The 15,924-nt window shown below is 42.3% G+C and overlaps 1 protein-coding gene across 5 annotated transcripts in view; it reads right to left on the reverse strand.

Moving 5' to 3' along the window:
• Positions 1 to 15,924, reverse strand: part of ZNF133 (zinc finger protein 133) — a 48,102-nt gene that overhangs the window by 18,505 nt on the left and 13,673 nt on the right. For 4 of the 5 annotated variants that reach the window (XM_064275746.1, XM_064275744.1, XM_064275745.1 and 1 more), the window contains 2 exons: positions 2,592 to 2,670; positions 165 to 291 (listed from right to left, as the gene is read on the reverse strand). In XM_064275746.1, the coding sequence (XP_064131816.1) occupies positions 165 to 291; positions 2,592 to 2,624 (160 nt within the window). In that variant the 5' untranslated portion in view covers positions 2,625 to 2,670. Of the gene's footprint in view, positions 1 to 164; positions 292 to 2,591; positions 2,671 to 10,481; positions 10,531 to 15,924 lie in introns of all 5 variants that reach the window. The other variant, XM_023549901.2, reaches the window with a different exon arrangement.

Raw genomic sequence — 15,924 nt, forward strand, 5'->3', positions numbered from 1 at the left:
TTCACTCTACAGGATCCTAACCTTCCCTGGGAAAACAAGAAACAGAATGTCTTTGTTCTGGGGCCTCATGCAAAGGCAAAGTCAAAAAGGCCAGATGGCAGCGTCGAGCGTAGGCTAAGATACAAAGCAGCAGGACTGTGCGTCCTGAGAGAAGCCATGCTTACCCAGGGAGACCAGGTTGCTGTAGTTGTCCAGCATCACTTCCCTGTACAGGGTCCTCTGAGCAGAGCTCAACAGCCTCCACTCCTCCTGAGTGAAATCCACAGCCACATCCCTGAATGCCATGTGTGCCTGTAACACAAAACACGGCCCTGCTCACCCAGGAGCCAGGGTTGGCCACAGGCTAGGGTGAGGGGCAAGAAGGCTGCCTTGAGGGAGGAAGGTGAGATACCTAGATTCTGCCTTTGACTGTGACCCTAGTGCCACGTGTCCCAAAACCTTTAAATGTCTATCTCTATCCAGCCTTCAGCATTCGTGGACCTCTATATTCAAGGTCCTGAATGGGCTATTTTGGGGTATACATGTAAAAATTAGAGTCCCTAACTTTGGGGGGCAAAACCTAGGCAGAGAGAAGAACAAACAACATATAAAAATTTTAGCAAGACTAAAGAAATAAAACGAAAACTCTGTGCTACCTGGAAATCCAGACTCTAGAATAGGGGTCAACAAATTCTGGCCAAAGGGCTAAGTCTGGCCCACCACCTGTTTTGGTAAATAGAGTTTTATTGGAATACAGTCAAACCGATTTGTGTACGCACTGCCTTCTTCTTTTGCGTTGTAATGACACAGTTCAGTGGTTGCAAGAGATGATATGGACCACAGCACCTAAAATAATTATCATCTGGCCTTTTATAGAAAAAGTTTGCTGACCCCTGCTTTGGAAGGTGATGCTAGATAAAAATCCCAGCGTTGAGAATCCTGTAGTAAGGTGTCCTGGCTGAGACAGGGTACAGATGCAAAACTTACATAATCCTGGTGACCCAATTATAAGATCCTTGTCAGCCTAGTCCTCATTCTGACTTAAAAGTACAGCAAAACCAGCAGTCCATAAATAGGCTTTTGTTTTGACTCATGGTGCATTAAAACTTTTTGTTTTTTAAATCATTCAAACGCTGGCAGGTGTCTCATGAAAACCCTGACTTGCTGCCTGGCTCCTGTTGAAAAATCCAGAGATCTGACCACGCCAGGCAAATGCTGCAGGGCCACAACTGGTTGGTGGTGAGGCCTGGCTGCTGGCCTGTTAGCCTAGCCTTCCTGCTCAGCCTCAGTCTCTCAGGTTACCACAGGGATTTGTGCTGGTAACCGGTCCTCATGCACACCAAGCCCAGCCTTCCTGCTCAGCCTCAGTCTCTCAGGTTACCACAGGGATTTGCTCAGGTAATCGGTCCTCATGCACACCAAGCCCAGCCTTCCTGCTCAGCCTCAGTCTCTCAGGTTACCACAGGGATTTGCACTGGTAATCGATCCTCACGCACACCAAGCCCAGCCTTCCTGCTCGGCCTCAGTCTCTCAGGTTACCACAGGGATTTGCTCTGGTAATCGCTCCTCAAGCACACCAAGCCCAGCCTTCCTGCTCAGCCTTGGTCTCTCAGGTTACCACAGGGATTTGCTCTGGTAATCGCAACTCAAGGACACCACCACTCCTTAAGTATCAGACCCTGGGATTCTCACACTAAGCCTTTGGTGTGCCTTCCTGAGGGACCCTCCGCTTGGCAGCCTTCCATCACATTACTGTCAAATCACCTGCCAGCTCCCTTTTCCTAACCTGGGTGGTCTTGGGAATGGCTTTAAAACACCACCCCTGCCAACACTACCAGCAGTCAAAAGGCCCAGCCAAGCCCAACATACACACAATCATAAATGGAAAAGCAAAAACAAGAGTGACAGTGGTTCCCACCACTGTTCTTATAGCAGATATGAACCACTTGAACATTTTTTTTTTAATCACAGGTAACCTAGGCCCTAGCCCAAATCAGTTATATTACAATCTCTGGAGGGGGCCAGAAAATCAGTTTTTTTTTTTAAGTTCCCAAGTACTGCCAGGGTTTTCAATCACTCTATCAAGGGATTTCAAAATGGAGAAGTCACTATAATATATCAGGGAAGGTTTCACTAGAAAGGCCTGGGAACTTGGTCTTGAAGGATGGGCGGGAATCAAGAGAAGATGGAAGAACTAGGCATTCCAGCTGAGGCCTGTGAGCAGAAGGAAAGGCGAGCCATTAGCAAAGGAAGACAGGAAGCCTGCAATGAGGACAGGGAGGGACCACCTGGGAGGAATAAAAGGTAAAAGGTACCTAGGGGCAGAATAAAGGATGGGGGCTGGAAGTGCAGCAACCTTTTCCTGTCTTGAAGATGAATAAGTGCATGCAGACTCTATGCTGCAGTGTGGAACTGTGTGTTGTGCAGTGAACTCCTTGGTGAAAGGCCAAGTGACAGGTAGAGCAGAGAGGGAAGCTGAGGGAGGGCCGCAGGTTAAGACATGTCACACCTCAAGTACTGGAGCTGGACTCTGCCAGGTACCAAGGGTAGTCACGGCAAGAGAAAGGAACGCGTCCATCCTGTGATGGTATGGAAACTCAGGAAACACTCACCTCTCCCCTGGCTTTCCAGGGCCCTGTGGTCATTTTTTCCTGGTCTCCCCAAAGAAAGAGGATATTTCAGAAGCCAGATCTGTGAAAAGAAAACAGAAACAAGAGTGTCAGGTGGAAATGCTCTCCTGTGAGGGAAGCAAGGCCTGCTTTCCATCCCACATTTGGGGCTGTAACAGTACTGTTCTCTACCAAAACCCAAAACCAAACCTGTTGCCATCGAGTCAATCCCGACTTATAGCAACCTGGAAAAGGGTCCAGAGAGCCAGGCCTTTGACAGGTTCAGCCCTAAGCTCTCCTGATCCTAACGAACCAAACGTAGAGGATGTTTTCCAGGTTGTCGGGGAAACATGAAAAGTAACTCCACAATAAATTATATTAATGTAGCATTATTACTTTGGCTGTTGTAAAAATGGTACTGTATTTTTTTTTTTTAAAAGAAATGCATACTGAAGTATTTATGGGTGAAAATGATTTATGGGATTTGCTTTAGAAACAGTTCAGAAAAAAATGGGGCAAAGAAAAATGAAACAAAGATCACCATACAGTAATGACTGTTAAAGCTGGGTATGAGTTTATCACACTATTTTTACTTCTGAATACGTCTGAAAATTGTCCATCAACAAAAAAAAATATTTAAAAATTCTTAAGTACCTTCAACCACTATGGAAAATGGTATCGCACGTCCTCAAAAAGCTAGAAAAAGAAAGCTATGATCCAGCAATCTCACTCCTAAGTATATATGCTAGAGAACTAAACTACTGAAATGAACAGATATACGGACAGTTATGTTCATTGCAGCATTAGACACAATAGCAAAAAGATGGAAACAACCTAAGTGCCCATCAACAGATGAATGGATAAACAAACTGTGGTACATATACACAATGGAATACTATGCAGCCAGAAAGAATAATGATGAGTTCTCAAAATATAATGTGGATGAACCTAGAGGACATTATGCTGAATAAAATAAATCAATTACAAAAGGACAACTGCTATATGATCTTGTATTATAAAGAAGACAAGAATAAATATACATAAAGAGAGCAACACTCTTTGGTGATTACCAGGGATGGGAGGGAGAGGGAAGAAGAATCACTTTCTAGATAGTAGGCACTTGCATAAGGCAATAGTGAATAAGAGTAAAGTCAGCACAGCTTGACCAAGTTAAAAGATGATACTAAGAAGTACACAAGAATAAAGGACAATTTTGGTAAAAGCCACAACATACACAATTTTGCAGTAATAACCAGCAAATATGTGTGAAGTTATACAGGTAGATACGTATGTTCATATATGTAAACCAAAACCAAACCAAACCTGTTGCCGTTGAGTCGATTTTGACTCACAGTAACCCGACAAGACAGAGCAGAACTGTCCCATAGGTTTCCAAGGAGCAGCTGTTGAATTCGAACTGCCAACCTTTTGGTTAGCAGCTGAACACTTAACCACTGAGCCACTGGGGCTCCTATATATGTATAGGTAAGCACATATGGGAGCCCCGGTGGCGCAGTGATTGAGAGCTCGGCTGCTAATCAAAAGGTTGGCAGTTCAAATCCACCAGCTGCTACTTGGAAACCCCATGGGGCAGTTCTACTCTGTCCTACAGGGTTGCTATGAGTCTGAATCGACTCGAGGGCAACACATTTGGTTTTGGTAAGTGCATACGAATGTATGGGTGTGCATGTAGAGGTATTTCTGTACGCAAATGTATACACGTTTTGCATGTGCTGCGTATATATATACATCATATTTTTACACAAATAATGCGTGCCTTGTATGTTTGCCAACCACGCCCTCCCCCCATGAAGTATTTTTGTAAGCATGCTATGCTAACTTCTTTACAGCAATATGTTAAAAAAATTGGCATAGCAGCTCTTATGCAAATACCTCCTCGGGGGAGGGCACAGTTGGCAAACAACCATAGAAGCAATAGAAGGCAAGCGTTATTTGCGTAAAAATACGGTAAAATAAAAGCACATGGGGGCATGGTTATAAGTGCTTCCTAGACATAACCAAACACCTCACCGGACAGGGTTACTGGGTTTGAGGATTAAGGACCATAGTCTCGGAGGGCAACTTGGTCAATTGGCATAACACAGCTCACAATGTTATACATCCTAGTTTGGTGGGCGGCACCTAGGGTCTTAAAAGCTTGCGAACGGCCATATAAGATACAGCCTCTATGCATCTGTAGCAAAGGGGAAAGAAGGAAATTAAAGACTCAAGAAGAAACTAGTCTACAGCACTAACAGGCTACTAGAACCATGGCCTCACCTACCTTGAGACCAGAAGAACTACATGGTGCCCAGCTACCACTACTAACTGTTCCAACCTGGGACACAATAGATGGTCCTGGATCGAGTGGGAAAAAAAGGTAGAACAAAACTCAAAATCCTAAAAAACACCAGATTACTGGACCAGTAGAGACTATCGCCCTAGGATACCCTTTAAACTTGGAACTCAAACCACTCCTGGAAGTCATTCATCAGCCAAAAGACAGAGTGGCTCTTAAAATATCACCTGATCCAATGTGAAGAATGTAACCAATGTCGCTGAATAATATGTGCAGAAACTGTTGAATGGGAATGTTTTGCTGTATATACTTCCATCAAAGATACAATAAAATACTAAAAAAGAAAAGTGAAAGGTATATAATTTTTATTCATAGTCAGGACAGAGAAAACACTGTAGTAAGTACAAAACCAGTGAAACCTAGAGCAATAATCTGCGCAAACACCGGCCAGAAGACTGACTTATTAATTTTGAAATAATGAATTCAGGGTAAATGAATAAATACTATGATTAGGATGAAGTGGTCAGAAATAAAATAAAACTGCAAATCATCTATAAGGAAGTCAAAAGACATTTTTTTTTAAAAGAAATTTATTTTTGTTGCTTAATTTCATTGTATTTAATTACCCATGTAGTTAACATCTCTGGTGATGTAGTGGTTAAGAGCTATAGCTGCTAACCAAAAGGTCAGCAGTTTGAATCCACCAGGCGCTCCTTGGAAACCCAATGGGGCAGTTCTACTCTGTCCTATAGGGTCGCTATGACGGCAACAGGTTTTTTTTTTTTTTTTTGGTAGTTAACAGGTTAGTTAGTCCTGGAAGGAATTCAGAGAAGGCAGAAGATTATAAAGTAAGAGGTTTAGTTCTCTTTCTGCACCCTGTTCCAGATCCACACCCTTTCCCACGGTAACTGCTGTGACCTGTTTAGCTAGTGCTCTTTGAGTTATACTCTTGTCTATTTATTTTCATTTATATTTAGGTATGTGTGCAAATAATGTTATTTCCCCACAAATGGAAAACATCCGTGTTGTTCTGTAGCTTGTTTTCATTTACTGTCTCAGGACTATTTGCATGTCACACTCACAGACCTAACTCCATTCTTTTTAAAGCTGTTGTACTGTTTCTATGAGCAGACCATATTTTTCTTTAACCAAGTATACCTCTATCAGCTGACACTGAGATTAGAGTGTCTCTCTATTACCAACAAGGTTACACAAAACACCTTTTTGCACGTCAGTATTTTTTGTATGAGTCACAAAGGAGCGGAATTACTAGGCCTAATACTGACCACACATTTACACTGCCAAACTGCCCTTTCAAGGGCATACCGACTCAGTCCTAACTACCATGTATGAAAGTACCTCTTTCCCACATTTTTTACAATACTTGTGATTCTATCAGTTTTTTTAATTACCAACGTATTGGGTTAAAAAATAAGCAAAAACTCATGGTTTTCATTTGCATTCAACTGTAGAAAGCAGAAAGAAAACAAAAGCAGAAACTGAGGGAAAGAAAAGACAGTTATGTTTTTAGAAAAAAAAATATTAAAAAATTTAAAAAAACAACCAAACAAACAAAAAAACCCCAAACCCATTGAGCCACCCTATAGGACAGAAGAGAACTGCCTCATAGGGTTTCCAAGGAGTGGCTGGTAGATATGAACCACCGACCTTTTGGTGAGCAGCTGAACACTTAACCACTGCACTTGATACTGGCAGACCAGCTTCTATCAAACTAACCCCCCTGGTAATAACTATAAACCCTAAATAAAATATAAAAAGCAAGTATCTGAAGGCACTGCAACCAAAAGCAGTCAGAAACTGGAGAGGATATGACCCTTGAAAGAAGGGATGCACAGACCTGTATTTAACTGGCTTTTCATCTGAGGGCACTTCCCAGTCCCAGTGGCTGCCAGAATGCCTGGAAATTATATGAAAAAAACCTACGAAAGTGGGAGCAAGAAAGGATGGAGACCCAAAATCTACATACAGGTTTAGAGCTCCCCCTAAAATCTTTGACTGAATCCTGAATTATGCAAGCATAATGTGAGACAAGAAGGAACTCAGATGAACAATAACAGCTGAAAGCTTGAACAAATGATGCAGAGATTTCAGCAACTGCTCGCCACAGGAGCTTGAGTCCAATCAAGTAAGACAGCATCACTAAACACCTTAGGCTTCGGAACATAAGAAGTGAATGACACGAAACATACACCTTCAGCATAACTAGAGAACGTCATAGCTTCAAACGACCTGTAAGTAAAAACCTAAACCAGTGAGCTATCTCCCATATTCCTCGCAGTAACTTTGGGGAGTACAAGGCCCTCTGGGGGAGGGAGAGACTACATATAAGGGAAAAGAGGGGCACTAATTGCAGACTTAAAATGGATCAAAAACAACCATCAGAAAAAAAAGGCCACCCTACGTGAGAAAACACTGAAAAGGAGTACTGATAGGTCAGACCACTTACTTACTGCAGGGAATAGACTTAAGTGCGCACGCAGGATAAGAGCTGAAAGTCTTGGAAAGATAATGCTCAGGGGAAAAGGGGTTACAAGCAAGAGAGACAAACCTTGGAAACTGCAAGGTGAAGGGAAAAACAAGCCAGAGGGGGAAATTCAAGATCCTGCAAAACAAGGGGGAAAAAAAAAAAAGTCATATAATCCCTTCTCCCTCTCCAATCCAGTTAAAGAAACCATACTTTGCTACGTTGACAAAAGAGTGTTTTTGAACTAAAGAATCTCAAAAACACTGGAACCTGATGGTTCTGTCCAAGGAAATGCAGACTTGTAGTCTTCATCATAAAAAAACCAATATAAAAATAAATCGGAAAATGAGAATCCAATCAATTCAGCTAAAGAAAACCATACACACACACACACACACACACACACACACAGTGACAAAAAGCCATAAAAAAACTCTCCGAGCTGAATCACATACCCTCAAATAAGCATTCAGGGATACGAAAAAATCATGTTGAATCAAAAACTAGGAATGGAAATATAAAAAAAAAAAAAAAAAAAGAAGAAATAAAATGAGAGTTCACTGAACTTTAGAAAGAAATAAAAGAAAAAATGGTACCAGAAATGAGCATTTAATTACAAGATACCCAAGGAAGAACAGAGTCATAACGGGCACTAAAACAAGGCAGAAAGACGACTTAAGAGAATGAAAATGAGATAAAGAAAGAAATAAAAGGACAAAGTGGTTGAAATAGAAAACAGGCAAAAAAAAAAAAAATGCATATAATTGCTGTTCCTGAAGAAGAAAAAAACAAAACAATGGAACGGAGTGAATATTTAAAACTATAATTCGAGGAATCTTTTTGGAAATAGAAGATCTGAATCTAAATACCCACAGGGTACCAGGGAAAAACTGACACACAACCATTAACTCCAAGACCAAAAAACCAAACTTTTTGCAGTGGAGTCGATTCCAACTCATAGCAACCCTACAGGACAGAGCAGAACTGCTCCATAGGGTTTCCAAGGATCACTGGTGGATTCAAACATGCTCAACAATTTCTGATTAGCAGCCGAGCTCTTAACCACTGTGCCACCAGGGCTCCAACTCTAAGACATAAACTATAAAAACTTTATCAGGCTTTAAAAGGAAAATAAACAAAACCCAAAGAATTCTAGCAGAAAAAACATCAGATTTCCTCAAAACAGCAATCAAAGCAAGACGACAATACAGTCACATTTACAAGAAACTTAAGGAAAAATATTGTGAAATGAAGATTTTATATCTAGACAAGGGATCCTTCAAGTAAAAAGGGCTAGAGAGAATGTTTTACACCACATGAGGGCTTGGGGAATTGTGCAGCCATGAGGCCTTTGTGAAGACTCTACTAACCAAAAACCAAATCCAGTGCTGTCGAGTCAATTCTGACTCATAGTGAAGACTCTACTAGAAGGTGACTATCATTTAACTAAGACATGACGGGAAACTTCAGCAAAAGAACTAATGGCATGCATTTAATATACATAACTGCAGACCTCAGAAAAATGGTACTTAAAGCCTTGAGAGTAGACAGGATCACCAAGAGAAAGATTACAGCTGGAGAAAAACATGGGCCTCTCACAGTGGAGTGGAAGAGAAGTCAGAAAGAGAAGAAGCCAGCAAAGGAGACAGGAGTAGCCCATGAGACAGAAGGAAAATCTAGACACCAAGAGCAACCAAGTGAAAGGATGTTTTAAGAAGGAGAAAGTCTGCAACTATGTAAAATATTGCTGAGAACTGACCATGACATTTGGTCACAGGGAGATCACTGGTTACCTTGACAAAAATACTTTTTGGTGGGTAGAGCTGAAAAAATCTTATAACAATGTTTAAAAGAAAATGAAAGGACAGTAATGGACACAGTTTATGGAATTCTTTCGAGAGCAGATACATGGCAGCAGCTAAAGGGGGAAATTCTGCCACTGTTCTGCTGAAAAGCCTTTAGCGTTTGGCCCTGCGTTCAGATCTAGTCCACATCCACCAACCTGGCGCTTAGGGCCTACCTTAATAATGCCAAGCACCTCCCCTACCACCACTCTGCAGTAGACTCCTGTGAATCTCCCTCTGCAATCAGCAAGGACGACGATGTGTTTTCACAGTGCATCACCTACTCATTCGATTGAGTGGGGTGCCAGGCACTGTATCAGTGACCCAAGAGGAGCAAGCTCAGACCCTCAAAGAGCCACTTCACAGTCCAGTGGGACAGCTGGACAGTCATGATGCAGCCTGAGGGCCGCATTTCTAAGGTCATCATTTGAAAGGTGTTCTGCTGCTAACAGGGAGACAGAATAATTCAGCCTGGGGAAATCTAGGAACACTTTGAAATGGGATCACATCTGAACTCAACCAACAGGACTTCACACTGAAGCAGAAAGGCACGGAGAAATAAAACAGCACAAACTGGAATATATTTCCATGAGGCTGTAAAACACGGTGTGATGGGATGGGTGGTAGACGGTGACACTGAAAGGCAGGTTAGTGGAAAAGTTAGAAGCAGTAATAACAATCCTAGCTAACACTCACCGAGTACTCACTATGAACCAGGCACTCAAACTGCACCACAAGCATTAAACCAGCTCTCCCAACATCCCTATGAGGTAGACAACATTATGACCCCCATTTTACAGATGAGGAAAGACTCGGAAAGGTGAAGTAGTGTGCTCACAGTCACACAGCTAGAACATGGCGAAGCTGACATTTGAACCTGGGCAGTCTGACTTTGGGGTCTGGACAGAGGCAGATGGGCAAGCAGAAAGAGGCCTTTCTAGCAGGCTGAGACCATTACTCACATACCAGGAGCCCAACTCAGGAGGTGGGGGCGAGGAGGGACAGGAAGGTGGAGAAGAGACAAGAAGCTGGGGCGGTACAGGAGTGGAGACAAAGGGAAGGGAGGGAATCAAGGGGTACCACACAGGTGGAAATGAGAGGACAAAATAGCCAATCAAATCGGTGCTGAGGGTGAAAAGAAGAAAGAGGCAAGGAAAGCTCAGAGGCCCAACTTGTACCAAGGGGTGGAAGGGGTAGCTATTAACAAACATCAGCTCGGTCAGAAGAAATGAGAAGAGAGACAGGAGCAGGGAAAATCACCATACCGAATTCCAGATTTTTCTCCTCTCCTGCCTCTGACCAGGGCTGTTCTGACTGAAAATTCAAAAAATAATATAAAATAAAAATCAAGACTTAACAAGTGGGAAAAATTAAATGTGGAGTAGGTATTAAAAAAAAACATAATATTAATTCTTAATTTTGCTAGGTATAAAAATTAAATTGTGGTCTCCTTAAAGTTAGAGATGCCTACTGAAATATTAGCAGATGAAAGGATATATTTGGGATTTGCTGCAAACTAACAGGGAAAACAAGTAAGCGGGGGCACTGGATGAAGTAAGAACAAAAATTGAGTAAGGTGTATGTCTGAGTATTTTTCACAGAAAACATCAAGAGCGTCCATAAAGAAAACACTATGGAGCAGCTCTACTCTGTAATACACGGGGTCATCATGAGTCGGAAATGACTCGGCAACGGGTTTGTTTTTTTAAAGTGTCTTAAAACTTTGAAGCGGGGAGGGGGGGAACAAAAACAAAACAATCAGCTAGCTCCTGGCTTCTCCAAATAAAAGTACAAACTATATAATCCAATGTTCTGCTTCCTCCCCTGTAAAATGAGGATTTCAAGTCCTCTCTTGCAGGCTGGTTGAAGGAATAAAATACAGCAGCGCTTCTAAAGCCCTATACCTGGCACAGAACAATCATCCGGTAAAGGGCAGTTATTGCCATTTTTGTTTTCTCAGTACCTGACAAGTCCTGAGAGTGAACAGTTCTGAACAAATTCTGAGAGAAGGAATGCTGGGGCAAGGATGGAGGTTTTCTGCATGAGGGCACCAGGGCTGAGGAGTATTCTCGGTGAAAATTGTCACGCTAGCGGTCTAGTTTCCTGGGGGACCTGCTGGGGCTGTGATCCCCAGACGGCACAGTGTGGGACACAAGATGTCAAAATCAGCAAAGGAAACCCACAAGGTAAGTGGCACCCACCCAAGCCCGGGCTGTCAGGAGCCCAGGAGTGCTCCCTTCCCCCACCAGGAGTCTTCTCTGCGCAGGGCGAGGCCACAGGAGGCAGAACAACAACAAAAAATGTTCAGGAATGCCACTGGAGATCCTCAAGCTACCGCAGGGTGGGTGTTCTTCTTCCTTAAAGACATCAGGAATGGACCTGCCACAGAAAAATGGCTGGCAGCTTCCTGGGAATAGATAACTGGGGTGTAGGGTGTGAACACAGCCTGCGGTGACACGCTGCTGACACTGAGCACAAAGCTGATCCTCTCTTTACCTCTGGGTCTTGAGGTTTGTTGTTAATGATAACAGTTAATACTTGCTGAGCACTTAGTATTGATTCAGGAAATAATACCACTCCTACTGCCGTCGAGTCGATTCCGACTCATAGTGACCCTGTAGGACAGAGTAGAATATGGAGCCATTATTCCCTGTCCTAAAATGTTACCCAGCTGGAGCTGGACCCACAAGGACACATCAACTGGGCCCTGAGGTACAAAGACAAGAGCTAGGACAATCTTGGAAAACATCTTTTAGGGAACTTTTCACATAAACAAATCATAACACAGCAAAAATGACCTACATACTTCCCACACTTAATTTTTTTTTATTAGCTTTTAGTAAACAGTAAGATTTGCTGGACCAACGAAGACCCTCCTGACTGTTATTACTGAAGCCTGTACCAATGATTATGAAGAAAGACGACTCGAAATGTAGAATCACATTCATCTCGCAGTTTTTAGCCAATCTGTGAAAAGGTGAAGATTTCAGTGATTTTACCCATTTGTGATGTTAATATATACTGATGATTCTGTAACGTTCCTCAGATTCGGGCAGACATTAGGCCCTGGCAGCATGCTTGTCCACTTCCCACTTTTGCCTTTTTGAATATATGCTGAATAAAACTCTTTTTGCTTTACTCAACTTTGTGATGTTTTTACCTTACGACAGTATATACGGGGGACTATTCCAAACGCTGTGCGAGTTTTATCTCATTCTATCCTCACAACAGCCAGATGAAGTAGGTATTATTTACTCTTCTCAGTTTACAGATGAGAAAATTGAAGAAAAACACTCATGGCGACACAACTATAAAGTGACAGAGCCTAGACAAAATCTCGCTGTGGAAGGCCACGCTCTTAAATAGTAAGGGCAGTGATGGCAAACCTGCGTGGGCTGTCAAGATTCTCAAAGTGCACGTTCCCCTTGAAAACAAGAACAAGGCTGTTCACCACTCCTATTTAACATTGTGTTGGAAGTCCTAAGCAGAGCAATAAGGCAAGAAACAGAAATAAAGGGGACCCAAACTGATGAGGAATAAGTTAAACTGTCCCTATTTGTGGATGATATGATATTATACTTGGAAAGACATTCGACTGTGTGGATCATGACAAATTAAAGAAAACACTGTGAAAAATGGAAACTCCAGAACACTTAATTGTGCTCATGAGGAACATTTAAATAGATCAAGAGGCAGTTGTTCAGACAGAACAAGGGGATACTGAGTGGTTTAAAGTCAGGAAAGGTATGCGTCAGGGTTGTATCCTTTCACCATACCTATTCAATCTGTATGCTGAGCAAATAGTATGAGAAGCCGGACTATCTGAAGAACGGGGCATCAGGTTTGGAGGGAAGCTCATTAGCAACCTGCAATATGCAGGTGACACAACCTTGATTGCTAAAAGTGAAAAAGACTTGAAGCATTTACTAATGAAGATCAAAGACCACAGCCTTCAGTATAGATTGCACTACAACATAAAGAAAACAAAAATCCTCACAACTGGACCAATGAGCAACATCATGATAAACGGAGAAAAGATTGACGTTGTCAAGGATTTCATTTTACTTCGATCCACAGTCAACAGCCATGGAAGCAGCAGTCAAGAAATCAAACAAAGCATTGCATTGGGCAAATCTGCTGCAAAGGATCTCTTTAAAGTGTTGAAAACCAAAGATGTCACCTTGAAGACGTCACCTTGAAGACTAAGGTGCGCCTGACCCAAGCCAAGGTATTTTCAATCGCATCATATGCATGTGAAAGCTGGACAATCAATAAGGAAGACTGAAGAACTGATGCCTTTGAATTGTGGTGCTGGCGAAGAATACTAAATATACCATGGACTGTCAAAAGAACGAACAAATCTGTCTTGGAAGAAGTACAAGAATGCTCCTTAGAAGCAAGGATGGTAAGACTGCATCTTACATACTTTGGACACATTGTCAGGAGGGATCAGTCCCTGGAGAAGGACATCATGCCTGGCAAAGTATAGGGTCAGCGGAAAAGAGGAAGACCCTCAATGAGGTGGACTGACACAGTAGCTGCAACAATGAGCAGAACAACAATTGTAAGGATGGAGCAGGACCAGGCAGTGTTTTGTTCTGTTGTGCACAGGGTCGCTATGAGTTCGAACTGACTCGACAGCCCCCAACAACAACAAGATGATACTAAGAAAATCCAGAAGACTGCACGAGAAAACTACTGGAACTAATAGAAAGGTTCAGCAGAGTAGCAGGATACAAGATAAAACACAAAAATCAGTTGGATTCCTATACTCCAATAAAGAGAACAATGAAAAGGAAATCAGGAAAACAATATGATTTATAACAGCACCTAAAAAAATAAAATACTTGGGAATAAATCTAACTAGGGATGTAAAAGACCTAAACAAAGAAAACTTCAAAACACTACTGCAAGAAACCAAAAGAGATCTACATAAATGGAAAAACATACCATGCTCATAGATAGGTAGACTCAACATTGTGAAAATGACAATTCTACCCAAAGCAATCTACAAATACAATGCAATACCGATCCAAATATCAACAACATTCTTTAAAGAGAAGGAAAAACTTATCATTAATTTTACACGGAAAGGGAAGAGACCCTGAATAAGTAAAGCACTACTGAAGAAGAATACAGTAGGAAGACTTGCACTACCTGACCTCAGAACCTACTATACAGCTACGGTAGTCAAAACAGCCTGGTACTGTTACAATGACAGATGTGAATCCATCCACCTACGGTCCCCTGATCTTCGACAAAGGCCCAAAGTCCATCAAATGGGGAGAAGACAGTCTTTTTAACAAATAGTGCTGGCAAAACTGGATGCCCATTTGCAAAAGAAATGAAACAGGACCCATACGTCACACCACATACAAAAACTAACTCAAAATGGATCAAAGACCTAAATATAAAGCCAAAAACTATGAAGTTCATAGAAGAAAAAATAGGATCAACACTAGAGGCCCTAATACACGGCATTAACAGGATATAAATCACAACAACACATAAGCTCCAGAGGATAAGCTAGATAACTGGGATCTTCTAAAAATTAAACACTTACGCTCAACCAAAGACTCCACCAAAAGAGTTAAAAGAGAACCTATAGACTGGGAAAAAATTTTTGGCTACTACAAATCAGACAAAGGCCTAATCTCTAAAATCTACAAGAAAATCTAATACCTCTACAACAAAAAGACAAATAATCCAATTAAAAAATGGGCAAAGGAAATGAACAGACACTTCACCAAAGAAGACATTCAAGTGGCTAACAGGCACATGAGGAAATGCTCACGATCTTAAGCCATCAGAGAAATGCAAATCAAAAACACAATGAGATACCATCTCACCCTGGCATTACTGGCATGAATCAATAAAACAGAAAGTAACAAATGTTAGAGAGGCTGCAGGGAGATCAGAACTCTTATGCAGTGCTGGTGGGAATGCAAAATGATACCAGCTTTTTGGAAAACGATATGGTGGTTCCTTGGAAAGCTAGAAACAGAAATACCATATTGTTGCCAGCACCTCTACAGCTCTAATTAAATAAGGTTCTTGCCTCTCATTGGTCAAGAATGAGCAGGTAAGGCATGGAGAATTTTCCACACAAGGAAAGCTTTATTAAAGAGGCTCACAAGTGGAGATGGAGGTAAGCAAGCCAGCCAGAAGATTCCAGGAGATACGCGAGGGGACCCTTTGCGTCTCATTTTCGGACCTGAGGCAGAGTGGAGAGGAAAACTGCCTGACCCCGGTGGACGAATGCGCAGCTGCCGAGACTTATTTTTTCTCGTGTTTCTCTGCCTGGTAAGGACTTCTCTTCCCCTTACTTCTTGTGGCTCGATCTTAGTTTCATTTTCCTCCCAAGCAAACTTTCCTTTCTATTCTGTCTGTTTTTCCTTGGAAACGTGGAACGTAATAACGAGGACTTAGATATCCCAGTGATGGATTAAAAGTCGCTTGCTCCGGTCAGGTCACCCGGGAATCCCCCATGGACGGGTGTCTTGTTCTGTGGGGGCCGGAGACAATAGTGAAGGGTGAAGGGTCCCCAGTGTGATGGGTTTTCCGACCCTAGGGACCAAGGGACGCCTTCTTAAGCCTCAGGGACTAGGGGGCTCCACACCAGAATTAATACTGAGAGGTCTATGGAGGGTCCCCAGTGCGATGGGTTTTCTGACCCTGGGGACCAAGGGAAGCATTCTTTTTGACCCC

This window comes from Loxodonta africana, chromosome 24 (assembly GCF_030014295.1).
Source record: "Loxodonta africana isolate mLoxAfr1 chromosome 24, mLoxAfr1.hap2, whole genome shotgun sequence".
NCBI classification, from domain to species: domain Eukaryota; kingdom Metazoa; phylum Chordata; class Mammalia; order Proboscidea; family Elephantidae; genus Loxodonta; species Loxodonta africana.